The following is a 22,920-nucleotide window of genomic DNA, read 5'->3' as shown; positions in this document are numbered from 1 at the left end:
GTCTTCTTCAAAATACCTTATTTGTAAATGATTAAAGGAGGCAGCCTTCTTCCTTAGGGATATCTACAGTTTATGACCAATGTCACAAAGGGGAAAAAATATAAAGACGTGATTTATATGTAAAAAGCAAGTGATGATTCAAGGATAAAAGATACTATTAGAACTTCTCTGCTAAGTCCTATGGCCGCTCCAACAAAAAAAAAAGTGCATCTCTCATGATCAAAGCTTTCAAAAAAGATGTCTTTTTTTTTACTTATTTATAAAAGATACAGCATTAGAATGGTGAATTCATACTAGGAATTTATGAAAGTAGGATAACATATATTCCTGAGTTTTCATTAAATGAATGACTACAGATCAACTATGGGATAAAAGCTAGAGATAAGGCGGTGACTGCTGGCAAGAGTTAAGTTTTAAGGGAGGAAGAGGAACATGGCAGTTCCAGCTGTATAGAGCAGTGCACTTTGAAGGCCTTACAAGGCACAAAAGAGAGATTAAAAAGAATAAAAACAAATAAAACAATGTCAAAAGTCAGCAGAAAATAAGGAGAGAGCTGTAGACGAGGATAATCTATTAAAGGTCTTAATTTAAGTCATGAAAATATAAATCAGTAGATAATCTTATTATCTGAGCTTCTGAAAAGTTCACAGCTGCTGTATATTTCTAAAATACTTTTTTCTTTTATCAGTCCTGAGATCTAATTTTTAGATTGGAGCAATTTTTTATGGAAGAGAAAGTCAGTGTGTTCAAAGGAAAGCCAAATTTTACCTTGTTACATAGGAGACACAACAAAACATATTGAACCATTTTCACAGAGGAATTTATTATACCTTTTCCACGCACTTTTAGTACTTTTTCCTGCTTTTCATATAGGAAGGCACTTTCTTCAGAAAAATATTCCTAAAAAATTTTCCCTTTTTCTGATCACTTCTAGAAAATAGTAATATATTTATGTGCGCAATACAAATAGAGAAAGAATTGAGAAGGAGATGCCATAATAATCTTCTCATATATAAAAGGCATCTGCAAAGGATACGAGAATAAACTGTTCTTTATGTCATCCACGGTTAGGACAAGAAGAAATCAACTTCAGTTGTACCCAGGGAAATTTAGATTAGGCTTTAGTTAAACTTTCTAACAGAGAAAATTGTCAAGGAGTCTGTGGAAATTCCAGCAATGGAAGTTTTTAAGAACAGTCTCAGTGTATAAGTCAAGTTTGCATACATGTTCAAGAACTTTATTTGCTACGCATTGACTTTTAGCTGCCTAAAAGGCAGCGGACTTTTCTCCAGAACTTCCCACTATTTTAGTAATAAAAGTGTGGAATGGATCGATACGGATATAACTCAAAATATATCATGCCTTAGCTACTCTTACCTGGATTGTATACAATTTCATATAATACATCTTTGAGTGATTGAGGGAGGTTGTTTCCTGATGTCTTTTTTCTGAAGGTAGAGGTCATAGTGGCCTGGTGTAACTTAGCACTTGTAAGTCAGAAACAATTGTACACACTTTTTCTTTTTTTCCTTAATATATACCCTATCCAAATGTGATCTGTGCCAGGACGTAGGTATAGAAATGTAAGAAGGACCATGTGCTGCTTACACATATAACTGAGCAATGACTGGAATGTGGAGTGTGCTCCATACCCATGCTGCACACTCATGTGTAGCAGGTGTTCCCGTTTTATTTCTGGGAGAAGAGAGGTGGAAAAACATCCAAAGTCTCCATAATAGTACAATATCAAGCTGGACATGGGAATTTTGGAGATACCTTTTATAGAACGGTTTCAAATTGATTAACATGGCATTGCATTATCTTCCAGATAAAGTCTGGAAGAGAATGCAGTCTTCCACGAAGTGCAGCATATCCCAGTACATGGCTTACAGCCCAAGAAAATTGGAATTAGACTCTACGACTCAAACATTTCCACTTGTGCTCTTGTTTGTAATGTTTGATGCCAGCAACCATAAATTTACGAGGTGCTCTGTCTGGGCCTTTAGTGGGGAGGAAATATAAAGAACTGATCTGAACTGAACTCAACTGAACTGAAAAGGCTTAGGCAAAAAAAAAAAGTGAGGGGGAGAAGAGGAGGAGGAGAAGGGGAAACTGCTTTTAGTGTGGGTCCAATAGAAGGAAAAAATAAAATGCAGGGCAGTTAACATCTCAGCAGTATGGTCCAAGGACCAAGAAGTGATGAAAACTAAGTGAACAACTTACTTAAACAGGAAGCTGTTTTCAGGCTTTCTGTGTACCGATCAATTGTCACATGAGAAACAGAAAACAAAATTAGGTCTTTTTACTGATTTTAGACTGTGTGGATATTTTCGTCTTGTCAGGAGTTTTTAATGATGCGTGGCGCTAATAAATATGAGACTGACATCCAAATGTCATGGAACGTAAGGTTCTTCTGTCTTTCATAGACTTTGAATCAGGGCTTGTTAAAGCGTGGTCTGAGCATCTCTGATCCTGCAATTAGTCATTCAGAAGCAGATAGCTACCAGAGCTGGGCTAGCAAACTGACTTATCTTTGATAATTCTCTAATGATAGCCAGAGCTGCTTATATTCATGTGCAAAGAAAATAACACTGATGGCAGTTTGAGTTCGAGAGAGAAAGGAAAAAGAAGACTCTTTACTTCTCTAAACTGTCCATTGTCCACCTTTAATTCCTTTATCTATATCTGTACACCTAATGGCAGAATTTGAACCTAAATATGCATCTGTTCACAAATGTAAAAATAATTCTAACGATGGAGTTTATCACATCCCTTACAAACTGAGTGTATCATGACCAGAGACTGCATAGTTAAAAATGTGAAAGCCATAATAGTAGCAATTTATCCCTTGCTACTGAAATTTATTCATTGCTATTTCTTCCAACTATAGATAATGCCTGGATACTCTTAAAATTACATATGCTGCTTTAAGGCCTGTTTCAACTGAATTTGAAAACAAAGGAAGACATGTAATTTTTTTAGACAATAATTTTTTTATAATAAGAGGCATTTAAAATAATTCAGCATCAGTTGACCAGCAATTATATGTAAGAAATAAAACTCTTTTAGCAGATTATTAAATGCTATGATTTTTCACAGTTGATTAGCACTATATATTATATTAGTCTTTGGGCTGGTATCGTCACCTCCATGATATGTTGGCCTAGTGTTAATATTCTGAAGTGTAATATTAAACATATGGGAAATCATGTCATGTTCAAAACCTGTTTTCTTTTTTTCTTATTACAGTATTTCAGTTGGGTGTGTTTCTTTCCTTTCATAAAGCATAACCATTACTGCAGCTCATACCCTTAGTCTCTTTTTAGTGATTCTGGTGCTGAGCTAATCTAATAATTGACTAGGCCACTGCAGTACTGACAGTTGCGGATAGAAGCGAAGATGGGGAAAATATCACCCAGTCCAGTTGGTGACTTTTTTTTCCTCAAAAGACAAAATTCAGTAATTTCAATTTGATGCCATCAAATCAGTGTTCCTGAAATCTGACACGAGGTAGCAAGGAAGTAACAGTTCTCCTCTGCAGGCACCAGGTTAACAGCTATTGCAATTTTGCATCCGTTCTTGCTGTTCTTGCTGATGGTGACGCTCCAGGTTGTGCACTGGGGGGCAGATTTATGATGGTTTATAAGGGATGATTATAATAACAGGGTTAAAATGTGATAGGATCATTTTTAAAGGGGCTAAGTGAAAGCTTAGCTGAGTAATGAAACAGCCTATGGACACTTAAAGAATGTAGGAATAAAGGAAGAAAGCTTGTTGTAATAGACTCAGACCTATCACTAAAAGTTGTAAGATGAAAATAAGAAAGCTGTTACACAGGCTTACTTTGTGACTTAGTGAGATGTATAGTTGCTAAGAGATTATTTCAGTTATTAGGAAAAGTGCATCCACATATACGGCTACTAAAAATATCTGTACTTACTAACATATCATATTATTGAATTTCATGAAGTAGTTGTAATCACATAATCCCACAAATAAAAAAACAGAAAAGTTTATAAGTAATATTATTTTTTTACAGAAGACTTCACCTTAAGTAATTAGTTCTCGTTGAAGTCCTGAAAGGTATTGGAATAGGTGTAATTATTTCCAGTTTACAGAGCAAGAGGCAGGGACCATAAATTCCCAGCCCTGAAGAAGTTACTGGCAAGAGTTTTTCAAGACCAGAAGGAAAGCTGAAATTAGATTTCTTTCATTTGTTCTGCTTTTCTAACTACTAGCGAGCAGTTCTTTCTTCCAATTCACTTCAATCTCAGACAGAACTACTAACACATACTGATGAGTTTTTAATAAAGCATTTGCATAGTTTGCTTTCTACATTTTAAAAGCATTTATGTATGTGATGGCATAATATTAAATCAATAGGCCTTTACAGAAGGTACTTGATAATAGGATCTTACCTCACAGAGCTTAACATTTTTAGTAGTGTTTATAGTATTGGTTTGAGGTATTTCACATAATGTTTCCCTGGGCAACTGTTAGAAGAGTTTTAAATGTTTAACATGTGTGGCCTTGCACACTTAATATAACACCTGATTTTACCATTACTATCTGTATGTCCTTTTTCATCATTTCCTTGCTTTTACAAAATAATGTTCATTTTGGAGAGGAAACTCGTGGCTGAGGCTTTTGCTAAGAAACCCACCAGACCAGGAGTCCTAACTGGATGGGTGGCAGTGTGCAATAAATGTTTAATCTTTCTTTGTGCAGGAGGTGGGGGGAACTGGGGGACAGCTCCCAGTGAACTTCTGCATGGATGTTTCATCCAAAATAAATGATTCTTCAAATCTGGCCATTTCACAGACAGTGCAAACACCTCTTCTGGAATTTTGTGTCTAATAGGGGCTTCTGCAGATGTTAAACTGTCAGGAGGGCTTACTTTATGTATCTGACAGAGATGAACGGAAGAACAATAAGGGGTTTAAACATAACTGTTCTCTGCTGAAACCTCCATGATGTTCTTTGTTTCAATATAGTTTTTTTTTAACTGCTGTCCTCTATATTATTCTTTCCATGAAAGACAGATCCCTAACCTCTATCTTTTTTTTTTTTCTATCCCATTTCCTATTTTAAAATCATTTAACCTTCTCAGTCAGTTCAGAGAATATGCTATGCACAATGACACATGTTGTTCACCTCTTGGTAATGTCTGTTACGTAAAGAAGAGATTTCAATCCACGTTTTTGGGCCATGCAAGGACACAGTTTACCTTTCACTCAGTGGCAGGCTGACAGGCTGCTCTCGGAAGGCGACAAACGTACCCAGAAAATTGTTGTCCTTTATTAACATATGGTAACCTGAGAGCAAGTGGCAACTCCTGAATTAGCTTATCAACACAGACTACATATTAATTAATAAATGACTGTGCAAGAATGTCTTTAGAAACTTTTCAAAACTGCAGCTGTGTTTGATTGTAAAAGAGATCTTTATCCCCTAAAAATAAAGAGAAGATTGTTCAATCAGCTAACAGAAGTAATTTTGAAAGGATATTTGGTGCATTACATACTCAAAACTCACTATATGCTATACCTAAATATCCCTCCTGTTCCCCATTTAAAGGATGAAGAATCTGAGGTTGGGAGAATAAATTATTCCCAGGGAATCACAAAAGAAGCTCTTGATCCTTTGAATAGGGCAAGTGTCTGGCTGGTTTCCAACCAGTTGGCTGGCTTTACATGTTGATTTCTGTAAGAGATACAGCACAAGTGCAGCCTGACCTACATGTGGTCAGTTTATAACAGATATTTGTCCAAGGTGGCCTTTTCTTTGTATTTCAAAGGCGGTTTTCTTTCAACAAGGTGATCCATGCTGGCATACTTCTTGCTTATGTGGAATACGGTTGACTTGAGATGAGGAGGAGTTCAAGTGTTATTTTTTTTTAATTCTGTTTTTATTCTTCTAACTAATATGCAAAATGAAGAGCAGTTCTGACCTACACCTAAGGAGAGTATCGTTCCCAGTCATGACAATTCTTCTTTATCCAATTTGTATTTCTGAAAAAATGAAAGCCTTTGGTAAAGCAGAAAAAAAGCAAACAAACTGTTAGAGTTATGACTACTAACCATTGTTTTTCAGGGAGAAGTTTACTGGCAGGCAAAACAAAGCAAAGAACTGAGTCTGTCTATCAAACTTCGTATTTTGGAATTTGTATGACCAGATCGTAGTAAAATATATGACCATCTTCATTTGTGGAAAATTAGTCCACTCTTGATAAATGCAGAAGCAAACTCAGATATTGGCAATGAAGGAAATTTCTGTGCATCTGAATTGCTTGTGTATACAGAGCTAGAAATGTGGTAGTCAAAATACAGGGTGGAGGAAGTGGCTCTGACCTTTTTCAATATCTGCATTCCAGTGTCTCGTTCTTTCACTTTCTTTAATGTTTTTCTTGTTTATCATCAACTCTATCAACTTCCTTCCTGGTAGAAGAGGCTTTTCAAGCAATAGAGGTTTTCATCTGAAAAGTTCACCTTAAGATGTAGCAATTTCAAGCAGCCACATTTAGGGTCCCTGTAAGAGCCCTTATTCTCTTCAGAACAGGGATCACATTGCATACTAGGCTTTTGAAAGCAACACCACCACTGCCAAAGTGTCTCTACCCTTAGGGGCTTCTCACATATCGTGTGGCCTTTTTGTTGTCAAATTCCATTGGAGTGCAAACAGTTCCGTCCCTGCTAGGGCTGGTGTCATTTAAGCGAGTGCATTTAGGATGCTCATCTCTGTATTCCCTATATTTGGAAACAGATACATATATATATATGTGTGTGTGTGTGTGTGTGTATATATGCATATATATAAATAAAAAGGATCCAGGTTGCTGTTCTTCCTTAATAATTTAGGTGTCTTTTTTCCTCCATTTTGGTCAAATATATGAGAGTAGTTTTTAAATTATTTAAGCTAGAGCTGCCAAACTAGGCTATATGCCTGAGCAAACTGAATGGGAAGCCTTTGCAACTGATATTGTCCTTAAGCAGCTGATTATCAGAGCATTCCCTCTCCCTACCTATACCAGCAGAATGACGACATCCAGCAGGCAGAGCTCTTCTACATCTCTGGTCAACAACTTGGCCAAAATATTTGATCTTTACAAAACCACGGGCTTCATAATGAAATGGAACCCCCTCAAATTCTTCATGTTGCAAGTAATGATGTCAGCACATCTGAAAGTTTTAACATCATGGATATGAAGTTTGCATCCCTTGAACAGAAATTAGTTAAGCTGTTGACTCTGCAAGACCAAGTTCTTAAGAAGCTAAACAGTGTTTCTCAATAAATCTGTTGCATTGAAAAAGACATTGAGATTGTAAAGGCAGAAGCCTCTGAATCTGGATCCCGGATGGAAATGCATGCAAATCTGAGAAGTGATGAAATGAGGAGACTTTGCTTTAAAATGAAAAAATCTCTTTCTAATATGAATAGGAATGCAGAGCAGCAAGTTAAAAGACTAGACAGATTGGAACAAAGTGTTACTGGGTTACAGCAGCTTGTAGGGCCTTTGAAGGTTAAAACATCAGTAACCCGTCATTTAAGTGTAAAACACCATACTCAGAAACGTAAGCTTTGCAAGGCAGGCAATTATAGGAAGGGAGCTGGACATCTTTTTAGGATGCAGATATTCTCAGACACAACATGTGATGCCCTGCTCAAGAAGAAAAATGAAAAGGTAAGCCTAAGTTTGCTTTTCATCTTCTCAAGGATCATTGCAAGCTACAGATACGTCTTGCTGTATGCTTAGCATTTTCATTTCATTAATATTTAAGAGATGATGATTCATATTCTTTAAAAAATGAAATATATTGGAATAAACTGAGCAAGTTTCAGGGGAAGAGATACAGAAAATCACTGATAACCAGCTTCAATTTTTTCTAATGATTTCTTTATAGTTTTAAAACATAATTAGGGTTCAGTACCGTCAGTGACAAAAATTGATGCAGATTTCAGTGGAATTGGATCCTGGCCATCCATTTTACTATGATAATCCCTGGATTTATAATCATCTGGGAAAAATCAAGTGCAGCAGTCAAGTTATTTACAGTGTGGTCCAGATCTCAGTGAAACTGATAAAAAGCCTTCTAAAGAGGACACTGAACTTTGGATCAGGCCATAGATATGTGTCTGTCCTTTATTTCAAAGAACAGCTTAAGTGTGCTGTTGTGGTCTGGTATTTCTGCTGATGCCGGTGAGGAGGGAGGAGTTCTAAGCTGGGACTCCAGGTAGGATTACTGTAACTGGAGCTACAGTTTGTAAAAACTTCCTTGGGGAGAAAAAAAAATGCCCATGTCACTGTAACTGGAGTTTCATTATGTTCTTTATAGGCCAGATTAAAAGACCACAAAAATCTCCTGAAAGGCTCCATTGATTAAAATAAGCTCTTATAAGATAGTTTGACTATTCTCTGTTTGGCAAGTAAGTCCAGTTGCATTAGAAAATGAAGAATTTTTTTCTAACAAGGTATTTTGATGTTTAAGTAACACAGAATGAACCATAAGACTGCTTTTCACCTTATTTTCTGCTTTGCTTTACATTTTTGTTTAAAGGAACAAATAGGCTTCACTTTTTAATATATTTTACGAGTAATTTTTGAGTATATTTTTCTTAAGTTTTTGAGCAGAAAAAGAATTGTGTGATGGTATTAATAGGAAATGGCATTTCTTGAAAAAATAAGTGCCCAATATTACTCAGAATGTTCAGATCAGCTAACCAGATGCTTTCTAGCTTGGTTGCTGTTAGCCAGCCTCACTTCTGCGTAAGATGAAAAGTCTTGGAACCAGCACAGGAAACTTAATAGTTGTCAGTACAATCTGAATAGGAGCAGGGGAGCATCTTGTAAAGCTCTGTCATTTGAACTGGCTGATCTGCCGCTATGTAAGGATATAAAATGCTGCAGCCTTGTTTCCAGAGCGTCAATAACCGAGTGGAAAAATTGCTGCCTTGACAATGGGTAGAAACAACAAAACTGATTTTTACAGGCCTTTTTTGAAAATCATGTTGAACTGGTTTCAATAAAGGAATTTTAACAAAAGAGAAATTTTCATCTTTGTAGCATTATCTTGATTATGGTACAATTATTTTGCATTTCTGAGTGTAGGGCTTCTTTTTACTTTTTAAAACATCAGTGAAAACATCTGTTGTGAAAGTCCAGTATGCAGTGAGATGTATAGCTCATCTCTGTAATGCTTTGATCGCTGTAGTTAAGGGTGGAGCTCTGCCCATATCAGTGAAATCACATATTCATCTAAACTATTTATAAATACAAACTGAATGAAGCCTGGGATGTTAATGGATTGGTAACTTGTGGCGGCCCGAGTAGGTATGAGGCTCCATGGTAGAAAAATACAGTAAGAGAAAGGAGAGACTGTAATGGATTCAGTGATTAATTTGTGGGAGCCCAGCGTGTGTAGCAGAGGGCACAGATGAGAGCTGGCAGCAGGAAAAGGAGGACGTGTTCCTGGCAGACTGGAGGTCACCAGCATAACACAGAGGTCACAGATGCCCAGTGAAGAGTTAAGAGCTATGAAGAGCCTGGAAGTGGAGGATGAAGAGCTTGGATTTGGTAAAAAACAAAGGGAATCACTGCAGAAGACCCAAAGAGGAGAGTGGCAAGTAGAGTCTCTGTCTTTATTTCATCAGCAGCTCCACTTGTAATCCTCTCAGTGATTGATTTTTGTTTAGGCAGACTTTCACTGCTGTTGAGTGGAATTAGTAGAAATTTGTCTAGCATAAGAGCTTAGCAGAAGCGGCACAGGCACGTCTGGAATCACAATGGTGATATTACATTGTTAATATTTTGTTTGTTTTATTAGATAACATACATATGCTAACTTGTCATTGCCTTCTTCTCTGTGTGTTTGATTTATTTTAAAAGGGCCATCATAAAGTTGTCAAGCTATCCTGTGAACAACAGCTGGCTTTAGTAAACACTTAGTCATCCTGATTTTAAGTAAAAACAGACTTGAATTCAACTCTACATTAAGAATAATGGAACATGGTATGATACCCTTCAGCAGAAAGTGCTGAGCTTGGCTTCAGTTTAGCAGGAGCCAGCATTTATCGGTGCTGAGGGCCAACAGACTCTCCTCTGCCTAAGGGGGTAGAAATAGCATCTCTGAGCAAATTAGCGAAAAAGCTGGTTCATGAGACACTCTGAAGTTCGTTGCTTGTGCCCCTGCCTGCCACATGTTCAAAATGGATTTATAAATGAGGTTTTAAATGGTTCTGGCAAAAGCAAAAAGAAGAGCAAATGAATGGACAAACGGGGTTAGATTTTGTCTCATCTGTGCAGAGGCAGAGTTTTATGCCAGAAGTGTACTATTGATACGTGTGGCATAGCAGTGAGCAAACCCAGCTGGCTCTGTACACCCTTGCTTACATTAACACAATCTTTATCACTGTCTCTAGCCCCTACTTGAAGATACTTTGAACAATATTGACCTTGGAGAATTGCTGGCCCCCAGTCAATAAGGCCAACATCTCTTTCATCCCAGGTAGACTCCGTATTGCAGTACTGAGCAACCCTGCAATCACTTCAGGCATACGCTGTCCTAGTCTTTCCTTATGGCAGCAAGTGAGATAATCCATTCACTACAGTTAACACTGAAGGACGCTGCACTGCTGGAGGTGGTCAGATGTTTTGGATGAGCGCCCTTTTGTTTCCCACCCTCCTCTAGCTACCAGCAATTGGCACCTCTTAGTTCTGATGGCTGAGCTGTCTGGTAAATATCGGGCTGACCTTTGACTGGTTCTGCAAAATGATCTAATTATTCTTAGTTACTAGCAGGTTGTGTAATGGGTGGCTATGGATACATCTGGATAAGGCAGCGCACTGTGTTTACATATTGCTTAGTCGCCTGCCCTCCCATCCTTCCATCTTTAGAGAGGTGCTCTTTGCTTTATTAATTAATTGTAGGATTGTTTTTGTATTTTTTTTAACTGGATCATTTTACAGAAGTAGATTAACTGAAGAGCACTTGAAAAGGAAGAACAAAAAGGATAGTCACCTCTGTCAGGAGGCAAGAGGAGGAATGGGGGACAGGTTAAAAGGTGGCGATAAGCAGCTAGGGCATGTCACCTTTCTTCCAGTTTTAGCAGCAGCTGGAACAGTTTCCAGATCAGGCTCCGAAAGGACTTCATGTGTTCTGCCAAATAGAGGGATCACTTGCTTTTGAAGCAAAATTTCTGCTTTCCTGCCTTTTACTCCTGTCCTGAAATACTTCCACTGCCCTGTACAGGAGGTTAGTTTATTTCTATTTTGCGTTAGAGTTTCAATATTGTGCAGCCTGCAGACACTTCATGCTTCGTCAGTCCTGCCAAATGTCTCCCCGCCCTTTTCCAGCAAGTACTGCATGACTCTGTCACCACATGGCTGAGAAGAGTAGCATGCATTACTTATCATTGTAGGTCATTTTCTCACTATTGCAACCCAGGGAAATCAGCAGTTCTCTTCTAAGCGTCTTTAAAAGTCTTGAGCTTTTCCTCCAATTCTCCTTCTTAAGTAGTCTGTGAAAATCCTGTTGTGAAATGACTCTGCACAACTCCATTTTCAGTTTTATTCCTTGCACTTAAGAAAGTAGGTAAAATACTTACTTAAAGTAGGTAAAATACACTTAAGTATTTTAAGTATACACTTACCTACTTAAGAAAGTAGGTAAAATACACTTAAGAAAGGAGGTAAAATAATACTTCACTTATTTCCTCCAAATTAAACAGTTTAGTCTATACTATTCAACTGCAAATACTCACCTGGAGAGTCAGAAAGTCCTTGTTGGTGCCATCATAAAGCGGTGCTGAACTTTCTGCATTTGCCTGGAGGTTGCTGTAACTTCAGTCTCTTGCCATTTCTGCAGGCGTTGCTATACGACTAATAACTATTGGCAGTTTGAGTCTGTTTCTCATACTAAAAACACCTAAGCAGTGAGAGCTGTGCTTTCGGTTTGAACCCTCCATCCCTTCTGTGCAGGTATCGCAGTGCAATTGTAACTCACTGGTTGCTTTAGAAGCGGTCTGCAATGAAACTGCTGTTTGCCATGTGTAAGATCCGTTCAGCCTCAGTCTATAACCCTTTTTTGATTTCTTCATTTTGCGTACAAGTACTAATTGGTCCCTAATGCATTATTTAAATTGTTTCCAGGTTGGCAGTGCGCTGTTAACTTTTCATATTTCAGCCAAATAGGCAGGAATTGATTCATTATCTTTTTTGTTCTTTCTGCAGGAGTTTCTGCAATCCCCAGTGGTTTTGAGGGTAGAATCTTTATGTAGAAACTCAGCAAATGTGTTGCCTGTTCCTTGGGCAATACAGCTAGTCAGCGACTTTAGCCACTATTATATTCAGTAATGGTTTTTTTCCTCTCAAGACTGATGCTTTTACCTAAATATGTTCTCTGTAGAGGTATGCCCGTTTTTGAGTGAGCCATGAAGTATTAGAGTTATAATTCTCTCTCTTTATCTATAAAAGCAGTATTTCTTCTCCAAATAACAGATATTTTCATCTTGTTTTGCCCTGTTTTCCCCCCTCCTGACAGCCACAGGAGAGCTGTTCATGCACCTTAGATTCTGAATGCTGTTTTAGTTTTACTTTCATTTAGCCTCTGAACTTGCTTTCTGTTCTACTATGTTCCTTGGGTAGGATCCTGCAATGTGCTCCGTTTTTGTGGCTTTGCTCTCTCTACAGCACTGAGGGACAGGTGGAATCAAAGCAGGCATAGCTGACTTCTTAAATACCTGCACATAGGCCTCAGCCTACTTATAGGGGTGACATGAATGCCTGTGTGTTACACCTACCATTTTAGGAACCCATTACAATTACTTTGCAGAACTAGAGAGAACTCCTGAGATAAAGGGGTGACTGAGAAATGCGGGCAAGCAAGACAAGTCAGGTCAGCAGAGAACAGTCCAATAAAAGCAGAAGGTTCCTTGAAGAGATGAGACAGTGGTAGGAGGGACTTGCTCAGGCAAGAGGTCTTTGCCCACTCCAGTGATCAAAAATCTGCCTTCTGTCATCAGATTTTCTAGCCAGTTAGTCAACTTTTAGGCGATGACTTTTCTCAGCCCCTGTCAGGAGTCAGATACATCCATCAGTAGTAAGGATATCATGCTTGAATGCCTCCTCCAGTATGAGAGGGCCGTTGCAATTAAATGCTGTGTCTCAACTATGCTGGCTTTTGATGACAAGAGTAACTGCTCTGGAATGAAATTAATTTGGTGTCATCCTGGCAGCACCCTGGGTTTTGCACACACATGCAGCAGTGATGAACAGCGATGATGACTGGCTGGGCAACAGCCCCAGCAGAGCCTGGGATGAGTCCAAGCACATTCCACTCAGTGTGTGCTGCCTTCATGGTGAGGTGCCACGGTAAAAAGTTGTATGTATAAAGGAGAAATAAATCCTAGATCTTCTTCCTCCACCCTCCACCCCAAATCCCTTCTTGTTAAATGAAGTGCGTTATTAGGAAACCTGCGTTTTTGGAATCTGATTAAAATCAGTCATCAAAGCTGCAGGGGATGATTTTTGAAGTTTGTAATGCATTGCAAATCTCCCAGCAGTGCGATTTCCCAAAAGCAGCTTATGAAGGGCGGCTCAAGAAGTCTCAACATATTTGTGATGCATATCATTGCACGCTTAGCTCAGATAATTTAGAAAAGCTAAAAAGTATTCTCTAACAGTAAGGCTACTTAATTGATACAGTAGCAAAAAATTGCCTCAAGTTGTTTGATAGGTGAGTGGTATATGCCCACAGCTGGAAAATGTCCACCACTGGACATTTCAAGGTGGACTTTTTCTCTTATTTTTCTCGCACTGTGACAAGGGTCGAGCCCACTTTAGAGGTTGAGCCATTTATTGTCAACGTGAAAAATGTGGAGAATTGCACACAGAAAGTTTTGAGGATGTGACACAGGTGAATATGAAGCACATGTGCACCTATGAAGCACATGGGACCTTGTCAGTCACCACACATGATGGTTCACCAAGTGGTATAGAGGAGGGGCAGATGTGAAGGTGGCTAATATGTTGGTAAGATGAGCAACATGGGTCTCCAGTAGTTGCACTTACCTGATATTGCCCTTGACTTGTTCAGGTGAGAAACATGAGAGTGATAGAAACAGGTTGATTTGATTTCTCAGATGCAATCGGACGACATATGTCCAAGCCAAGGGATGCTGAATGGTCTAGTCTTAGGAGATGGGAGATTTTAGTGGTCATTATTGCAGGACTCCATGTATTCCGGAGATGTTGAAACTTTGCCAATCAACAAGTTAAAAACTTGCTTTCAAAGCTCTTCTTATGCCTGATGTTAACTCTCTTAAATGGTAGCGGCTGAACCTTAAGGTGCAAGATGTTTAAAAGCAGCCTACTGTTGTCAGTTCAGTATCCTGTGTCTTCACTGTAGCAGATAGCACGCCATAGGCCATGGGCTCAGTCATGAGTCTGGTTCCATGAATGCCTCCTCTGCTCTTGATGGTAAGACTGCCTGTTTTGACAAGAACCGTGTGGCAGGAAGAAGCATCCATTCAAAAAGGGACAACTACTACATCTCCAGGGCAGTGAGCGTCGAGTCGGCAAACTGAAATGGGAAATGGACGAAGCTTTGGCTTCAGTAATCTTCAGCTTCCCACCTGGGATGGTGTTATTCCAAGAAATTCCTCAATGTTTAGTATGTGTCTTCATGAAGAGACTATTACCTTATTACAAGGCAACAGGTCACACACAAATTCTCTGTATTTCCTAGTGAGGGAAGCGTAATACTTGATATGGCTCAGAGCTATTTTTATGTGTGATTGAATGAGAATTGTGACTTGAGTTGAGTTTATACAGAAGAATGTATGTTCTTTACCTAGTTCAAGAAGCACTATAAAGATCACAAATGAGTCAAAATTTTTGCCAGCAGGTGCCTGCGGATTGTGTGATATAGGAAAAAATAGTGACATGGAAGCAGATGTACCACCTGTCAGTAAAAGCAGAGTTCCCATGTATATATTTTTTATCATTTGTAAGTTTGTATCAGAAATGCATTCACTGATTGTTTTATGTTGCTGAATCTCTTAAGGAAAAAAAATGGAGGCTATATTGAGGATATATTGAGGAACACAAAAGTAAAAGAGAAGATGGATTCCAGCTTTTGGGGGATAGCACAGGAGGCATCAACATGCATTCTAATGCCACCAGATCTCTGTCATATACAGTACCTATTCCCACATACTAATGTGCAGATGCTGCGAGCATCTACTCTGCTGTGCTTGGATGGCAAAACCAATGGCATCTTTTTGGATGGATGTAATGGATGATGATCAGGTCTTATACAAAACCTGGATAACTTGTCATAAGAAAGCTTTGCAGAGTATCTTAAGACCCTGGGAAACAGACACTAAGAGAGTAAGAAAGAAAGGTATTATTCACAAGTGCAAGTTTCTGTGTCTTGGTATTAGCTGAGTGAAACTGAATCTTCAGAATAATGTATTGACATCAAATGAAATGTGATGGAGTGATAAAGGAGATCTAGCTAAAAGCCTGGGGCTGCTTCATGAGGCCATTCATTATAAAATTTTTTGCAGTAGGAAAAAAAATCAAAGAGTTTTATTAGGTGAATAAAAAAATCAAAAGTTAGCTAGAAAAACATTCCAAGGTTAGGCCTGGTACTGTACAAGGCCTGGTACTGTACAAAGAAGGAATTTAACTAAGTACTGCTCATTAAAAAGGAGTCAGATGTCTATAAAAAGCATTAATTTCTGACTGCATTTGAAATTACTGTTAAAATACATTCACATATATGATTACTTGTTGCTTAATTTCTGCTGGTTTCATAAAATACTTTCTAAAGTTCATTTGAATAATTTCCAAAAATGTTTTTCTCCATTGGTCTATGCTAAGCTTTTAGCCTCTTGAGTATATCACGTTATCTTGTTATCGCTGCATGGACTTTTAGTCTGTCTCTATTACTTAGAATCCAGCAGTGCTCTGTATGAAAGCATATGTTTAAGTCCAGAAAATGCCTTTTGAATACACAATACCAGCTTGTGTAGATACACACACCTTTTTGCCTCTGTCTGTTTTGCAGGCTCACAATGTAGCCTTACATATTTAATATTTTCTGGAATTAAAATGAAAACTGCAAGGTAAGTTTTGGGCTAGTATGAACAGGGAAAATAGCTGTATATATTCAAGTCTTTAAAGAAATGGAAAAAATAAAGTGGAGGCATAATTTCCACTAAGAAATATTATTTCCTATATTTTTAGAAATTACAGACCAAAGAAATATCTCATATCACCAAAGTACAGGAAGATAAATACATAAATAAATAAAATCCCATAAGGATTAAGTTAAAAGGACCCTGAAGAAAGCACTGTTAGCAGACTGAAGGAACAATAATGTTATGAAGAGTAGAGGGTGACTGGTTTTTTGGATGGTGTTAACAGACCGCCATGCTTTTCAGATGAGATTTTCAGAAAAGCGTGATGGTCTTGGATGCTCGCAAGCCATAGACTGTCAAAGTGGCTGCCCCCACTACCTTGAGGAGGAGGAGGGGGTCGAATATCACAGTGACATATGTCCTAGACAAACTAAAGGGGGCTCTGTGCGTCTCACCCAGAGTGCAGTCGGCCGACCCTGCAAAAGAAATTCCATGCATTGACTTCAGTCAGCTCCGGAAAATCTAGCACAATGCAACGCTTTGAGGGAAAGAAATAGTGAGTGAAAGTTCCTATTTGTATTGCTGGATTAAGATTTGGCAAGTTGAAGTCACATGTTGCTGCTAAAGGTAAAACCCTCCGCATGGAGAAAACTGGAACATGCATATGTAGACTGCTGCTGTGTCTACAGATACTATCAATCAAGCATCTAGTCCTTATATTAATTTTTCTTGTCCTAGTGCACTAAATGCTGGCCCCATATTTACTGCAAACAGCCATAGGTATTGATTCTGAAGGATAACAGTAAATGCTCTGATCTGTTTCATTTTGTGTTCATTTTTTGTCTCATTTAAATTAGTATGAGTTCCTCGTCGGCTGTTAAAACATAAGAGATCAGAAATGATGCCTGAATAAACACTGTAGTAATTTATGTAACACTTTAGCAGTTTCAGATGTTCAGCATCATCCAATGTTCCACTAGATGGATTTTCAAAAGCTGGCTTCTGTATTTCACACCTGCAAGCTACAGGAATATTTGGTAGGAAGCACTGTGTGTCTGCAATTAATTCTGAATGCAGAAATGAAATCTGGCCCCATGCATCAAAGAGCTTGGAGACTATTTCTCTGGTTATTTGCTCAGCTGACTCTATTTGATCAGAGTTGATGTCCACAGTGGCATGGTGAGGTTGACATACTTACAGGAATGGGAGTGCATTACTAATTGCGGTCACATTGCAGAATGAGTCAGTCCAAGGTCTTGCCCTTCTTCTTTTAGGACTTTTCATCATGAAAAACAAAATGAGCACCAATTGTTTTGTTATGATCCATCTGGAGCTACGACATGTATATTTACATTCCATGTGAGCAAGGCTGCAATGTATATTTCAAGGGTTCTTAGATATTTAGGCCTTTTTCAATTTTCACCTTGTAACTTCGTAGGACCCACTGCATCCCAGATAACTGTTGGTCTCAATTCTCATGCTCATGGCACAGTTTCTTTGTCCCTTATATATCAGGATTGTCTGGAGTAGCGCTACTGAAATCCTTTCATGCAATTTCACCCAGTTTTTCTTACTTCTCTTTGCTCCTCATGAAGTTTCCTTTCCCTTGAACTCAGTGTTTGTAGAGGATACACATGGCTTTAACTTCCTGCTTATTTTCTGTATTGTCTAATAAATTAAAATCAAAAAATAAAGCATAAGAAATACAGAGGGCTTACCAGAACATATATTTACAATGGAACCAATTCATGCCTAGAGTACAATTATGAGTAAGCAGCAGCACCGCTTGCATGATTAAGACGCTAAAAATTGGGTGCCTTAATGTGTATATTTTGGTGAAATATGCATTCTGCTGTTTTCAGTTGGTGGCTCACAGAGAGAAAGCAGTCTCTCTGGAAAATATTTGGAGGTGTCTGTGTTTTCACACCCTTTGGACTCATTACTAATGCTTGTCGTATAGTACTGTAAGAGGAGGCAGGTAGATGGAAAAGGAAAATTGAGAAAGAGCAGACATCGATTGCTGAGGTCACCGTTCTACTACAAGTCCAGGAGTCGCCAAGCAAAAAGCACACTGAGCAAATTGCATAAGAATATTAGTAAATAGTCATAAAGGTGACAGTAGTAGTGAAGATTTTATGAGGAGTCAGCTTGGTACAAAGCTCCTCTAGATGTCACTATACCATCATAAAATGTAGACAAGAGTGAACTACAAAGTTGACATGATTTATACGCTCTGATTCCTGGTAACTGTATTGGTCACCCTATAATAAATTATTGGCTCATTAAAAATGCTGTTACCAGATGTTGATTAATAGCAAAAATCTTTTTGAAATCTGTCAGTAAGACAGTTTGGGATATTTTATTAGAATATTAAATATTCATAGCTTTGATTTAACCAACCTAATTTTTAACAGCAAAAGGCTGGTGCAAGGAAACACCTCATTCCTGGATGGTTGTTTCTTTTAGTCCTTGAGGCTCAATTCTGATCTTTTCTGGTCTGTGTTTATGCTAACAGTCATGTTGACTACAACTGAAATCATTTCTCCTGCTTTACACTGGTACCAGTCAAGTCAGTTTAATAGTGATTAAGGACCGTCATTTGTAAGAAAAGGTTGAATTAGATCACATAGAGTACTTATATTTGACCAAACAAATCAGGCTGCAGTTCCATAAGTTGCTATGCAATATGAACACTGTATAAGCTGACTAATGTATCAGTTGTCTTCTCCACAGGTCATCAAAGAAAAGTCGTATTTGAGTGAAACAGGAACAAATTCTATAAAAGAACAGAAACCACCGGATTCCACAGGTTAGAATACATTTTTTTCTAATCAGTTTCTCATTCCCTGTGGGTACAGCTGCAGAGCCCATACTTCCTCAAAGAAATAGTCCCTTACTCTCTTGAGTAGCTCCAGTGAAGTTGGTTGGCTGAGGTGTGTGCTCACCAGCGTGAGAGAGAATTGTTTGAGTGGCATCAAGCTACTTTTCATGTGTATATGCACGTGGTATCAAACTGCTCAAAAAAAAACCACTTTGCAGGAGTTTTTTAACCTTGACTTAGCTGACAATAAGATTGAGTGAGAAAAATATTTCCAGTGCCGCGTCTGAAGGTGCAGAATCTCTAACCCCCAAGGTATCTTGATTTTAAAGAAGAGAGTACTCTGCTGAAACTTACAGCCCTACTGTTATTTAGAAGATGTACACTGACCTTGAAAATTGGAGAGAAAAGCAAGTACCTGCTTCAGAAAACAACAGAAAATTATGCTACGTGTGCAAGTCCTGATTTAATATGGTTATTAACTATCAGAGAACTACTGACAGATTCCTTCGTAATTTGTTTACTTACAGAGGGGGCCACCCAGAAGAGCCAGTCCTGGTCTCACAAAGAGAAAGTTTATAAGCTCAACAAGGAAAATGCTGAGAAGGCAAGTTCTGTTCTGCTTCAAATGGATTCGCCCAAATTTCATTCCGGAGGGTCAAAGGAGAAGGGAGAAAGTTTGGCTTTTGAAAGCTATTACAAATACAGGAGGAGCTCAGTTCAGCAATCCTTCACTATAGAAAAGCAACAGGAAGATGCTGTTGATGATGTTTGTCAAAGGGTAACTGGGCAGGAGATAGAGAGCAAGTCTCTAGCAGGTGGGAAGAGGAAGGAGGAATATCAGGTGTCTGAAGATGAAAGACAAGAGGAGAGAGAAGATGAAGAGGAGGGAGAAATTGGTGAGAATGAAGAAGAGGATGATGAACCACCAGCTGCTTCCCAAAATGAAGATGAGGCAGGAGAAAGCCACAGTCAGGAGGCACCACAGGAAAGGTAAGATCTGAAACCCAGGCTGCCCCTTCTTAAGGGACCCATGCTATAGAAAACCATGTAGTTCAAGTGTCAAGTCAAAGTGGCTAATTAATATAAATCTTGGTGAAAATCCAGCCCAATAGCAAAGCAAAAATGAGTTTACCAGTCTGATCTGAGCTTGAAGCTGAATTTATACCCTCAAAAACAGTCTGGCGAACAATTTACCACACATGGTACAAGCCTAGTGTGTTCGTTCTTTGCTTGAAAAGAAAGGTTAGAAACAAGAGAATTACGTTAGGCCATTCTTCTTTTCTGAGGGGAATTCTCCGTCTCCGTGTTGTGTTTATATTCCAGCACCGTGTAACCTGTGAGCAAAGTAAGGTTATATTAGACCATGTACCAATTGGGACTTAAGTTACTACAAGATTTAGTAACTTAAGTAGTAACATAACGCTTTTTCCTGAGGAATTAAACTGGTAACCTTATTTAGTGTAATTCTGTGCTGCATTTGTTCATGGGCCTTCAGGGATAAATCAGTTTAAGGTCTCAGGAACCTTTATGAACAGAGTGAAATCCCAGTGTTCTTCCATTGCTTTAAGGGGGAGAGAGATAGCTAAATATTAAAATCAGAAGAATTCAGGCAGTCATTTCAGCAGTGGACAATTATTTTGCTGCAGTGATTAACTTAGCAGTCATTTTATTGTTCAAAGTGAATGTTGAAATAGTTTATTTAACCGTATTATTTTACACCATGAAGTAAAATAACCTAATGTTATTTGAATGTAATATATGTTTAGGCATTTTTTACCTATGTTTCTAAATTTGCTCTACTTTAAATGTACCCTACTCTAATGCCATGTTTTGTCCTTGCAGGTGTAAAGGCTGCGAAAAAGGTACAGGAAATTATAGTTCAGTCACTGAGCAGACCTGCCAATTTGAGCATAGTGGTAGTAGTAAGCATCAAGTGAATGCTGAAGGCCTAAACAAAGATGACAACAAAAAGAGCAGGCTAGATGCAGAAAATGCTGATGGCATATGTAAACCTAAAAAAGCTCTTATGGGAAGTGTTCCTAAAGGCAGAAACAAAGCAGTTAATTCCACTGGTATTGACGGTGCTGATCAGACAGACATCTATAGAAGAGAATGATTTTGTGACCGTAATTGGCAGGCGGGAAAGGAGTGCATGGTAACTGCAAGGGAAAGCAGTTGTTCATGGGCCACATCCTAAGCTCGTGGGAAATAGCACAGTTCTGTTTGCTTCTAGCAAACTATACCAATGTTTATTACCTGAGGAGCTGGCTTGTATTTTCTTAAAGGCTTCCATTTGGAAGCCAGATTCTGAGAATCAGGAAATTAGTTGCAACTAATTTGCTTCTGCCACAACCACTCCACTTATACTATCTTCTTTCTCTTTTCTTTTAACAACAGAGAGCCAAAAGCTGTAGACATAGAGTGGAGGGAGAAATTATTTCATCATGTGTGGCAAAACCGGGAATGTAATTGATTGACCTATGGAAATGTTGAAAACATGTTAAACCAGAATCTGCAATGTTCTGGATGTAGCCCACAAAATCAGATTGCTCATATTAATACCGTTGCAATCTGAAGTGAGAACAACTGCAACCTATAAAATACAGAAATACAAACTTTTGTGTGGAACCCTGACTGATGAACAGTCAGATAAATGATGTTCAGACACTGAATTCTGATGCAGTGCTCACCGGGCTAAAGCAGAGATTTCTAACATTAGACCTTTTTCTTGAGAATTTCCATGGCTTATCTCTGTAAATGAAATGATGGCTCATGAAATGGTGGCCTGAAGGATCTGAAGATATATTTGTGCGTGTGTGTGTGTGTGTGTGTGTGTGTGTGTGTGTGTGTGCATGCATGTGTAAGACACAGAATGAATTTCTTTGCTTTGGGACAGTGGGGAGGGTAGAAAAGGGAAACTTTCATTAAATATCTGTGCTAGGCTCCTGGATTCTGTAATAGAAACAGGAGACAGTATACTAAAACTCTCAACTCAGTTTGCTGTCCTGGGCTCTGGCAGATATCAGGGATGACATTAGAGTGGCAGCTCACTTGAAGCATCTTTAGATCTGTAGCAGGAGGTCATTCCTGAATAAGGAGATGTCCCCTTTGGTGTGCAGGAAAGGAAAAATAGAGGGTCTATCACTGAGAAAATCTTGAGGACTAAAACTTGGGTTCTACATTGAGATATTTTTCATGTTCCTTAGGAAAAAAACTGAGATGGAGAGTCAGATTAGAAGATCATACTGATGCATTCAGGCCTCTTTAAATGAACACTTCCTTGCCCAAAGTTTGGTAGCATTTGAGAGCCAAGCAAGATTTTTTTCAAAACTGTTTTCTTCTCTAACTTACATGTTGGGGCCCTTGGAGTTTGTGTCCGTAGGGTCAAATTCTGTCTGTATGGTAGAGGTGTTCATGGCATTTTTTAAATGTTGGTAACAGGCAAAGGCCCATGCTTAAGGACATGCAGTTCAAGCTCTGCAAAATCCCAAGTAGGTGGCAAACTTCCAGGAGCCCCAGCTTTTCACAATTCCTTGACTATGAACTAACTTCCTGGCCATGTAAGTTATAACACTGTCAAAAAACTCTAGGTACACAGCTGGCGTCTTGGAAAAATGGATGTTCACTGTGAATAAGGACAATCCACTGTTACACTAATGACCAAAGTGTTCTTGCCAGCTATATGCTGTCATGGTTTTTTTGTTTGTGTTTCTAATCATTTTCACTGAAGTAATGATCAGTTTTAAAATTACTTCACAAGCTCCACACAAAAGGGAGCCGGCATTCCAAACCAGAGAGCTCATACTGAAACGCTGCGGCTCTAGCCCTCCCAACCAGTTGAAGAAGTATTTGTCACCTTGGTCAGCCAAAGGTCACTCTCGGGAATATCAATCAAATGAAAAACAACGTGGGTATGAAATTGAAATAGCAACACCCTAAAAAAATCTGAAGAGAAATTA

The 22,920-nt window shown here is 38.6% G+C and overlaps 1 protein-coding gene across 2 annotated transcripts in view; it reads left to right on the top strand.

Moving 5' to 3' along the window:
* The window catches only part of MYLK4 (myosin light chain kinase family member 4), an 88,364-nt gene that overhangs the window by 46,606 nt on the left and 18,838 nt on the right, over positions 1-22,920 (top strand). For both annotated transcript variants that reach the window (XM_068932001.1, XM_068932000.1), the window contains exons 3-5: positions 18,874-18,949; positions 19,489-19,951; positions 20,804-20,823. In XM_068932001.1, the coding sequence (XP_068788102.1) occupies positions 18,874-18,949; positions 19,489-19,951; positions 20,804-20,823 (559 nt within the window). The remainder of the gene's footprint in view (positions 1-18,873; positions 18,950-19,488; positions 19,952-20,803; positions 20,824-22,920) is intronic.

Source organism: Struthio camelus, chromosome 2 (assembly GCF_040807025.1).
Source record: "Struthio camelus isolate bStrCam1 chromosome 2, bStrCam1.hap1, whole genome shotgun sequence".
Classification (NCBI taxonomy): Eukaryota; Metazoa; Chordata; class Aves; order Struthioniformes; family Struthionidae; genus Struthio; species Struthio camelus.
This window is presented reverse-complemented; position numbering and strand designations above follow the sequence as displayed.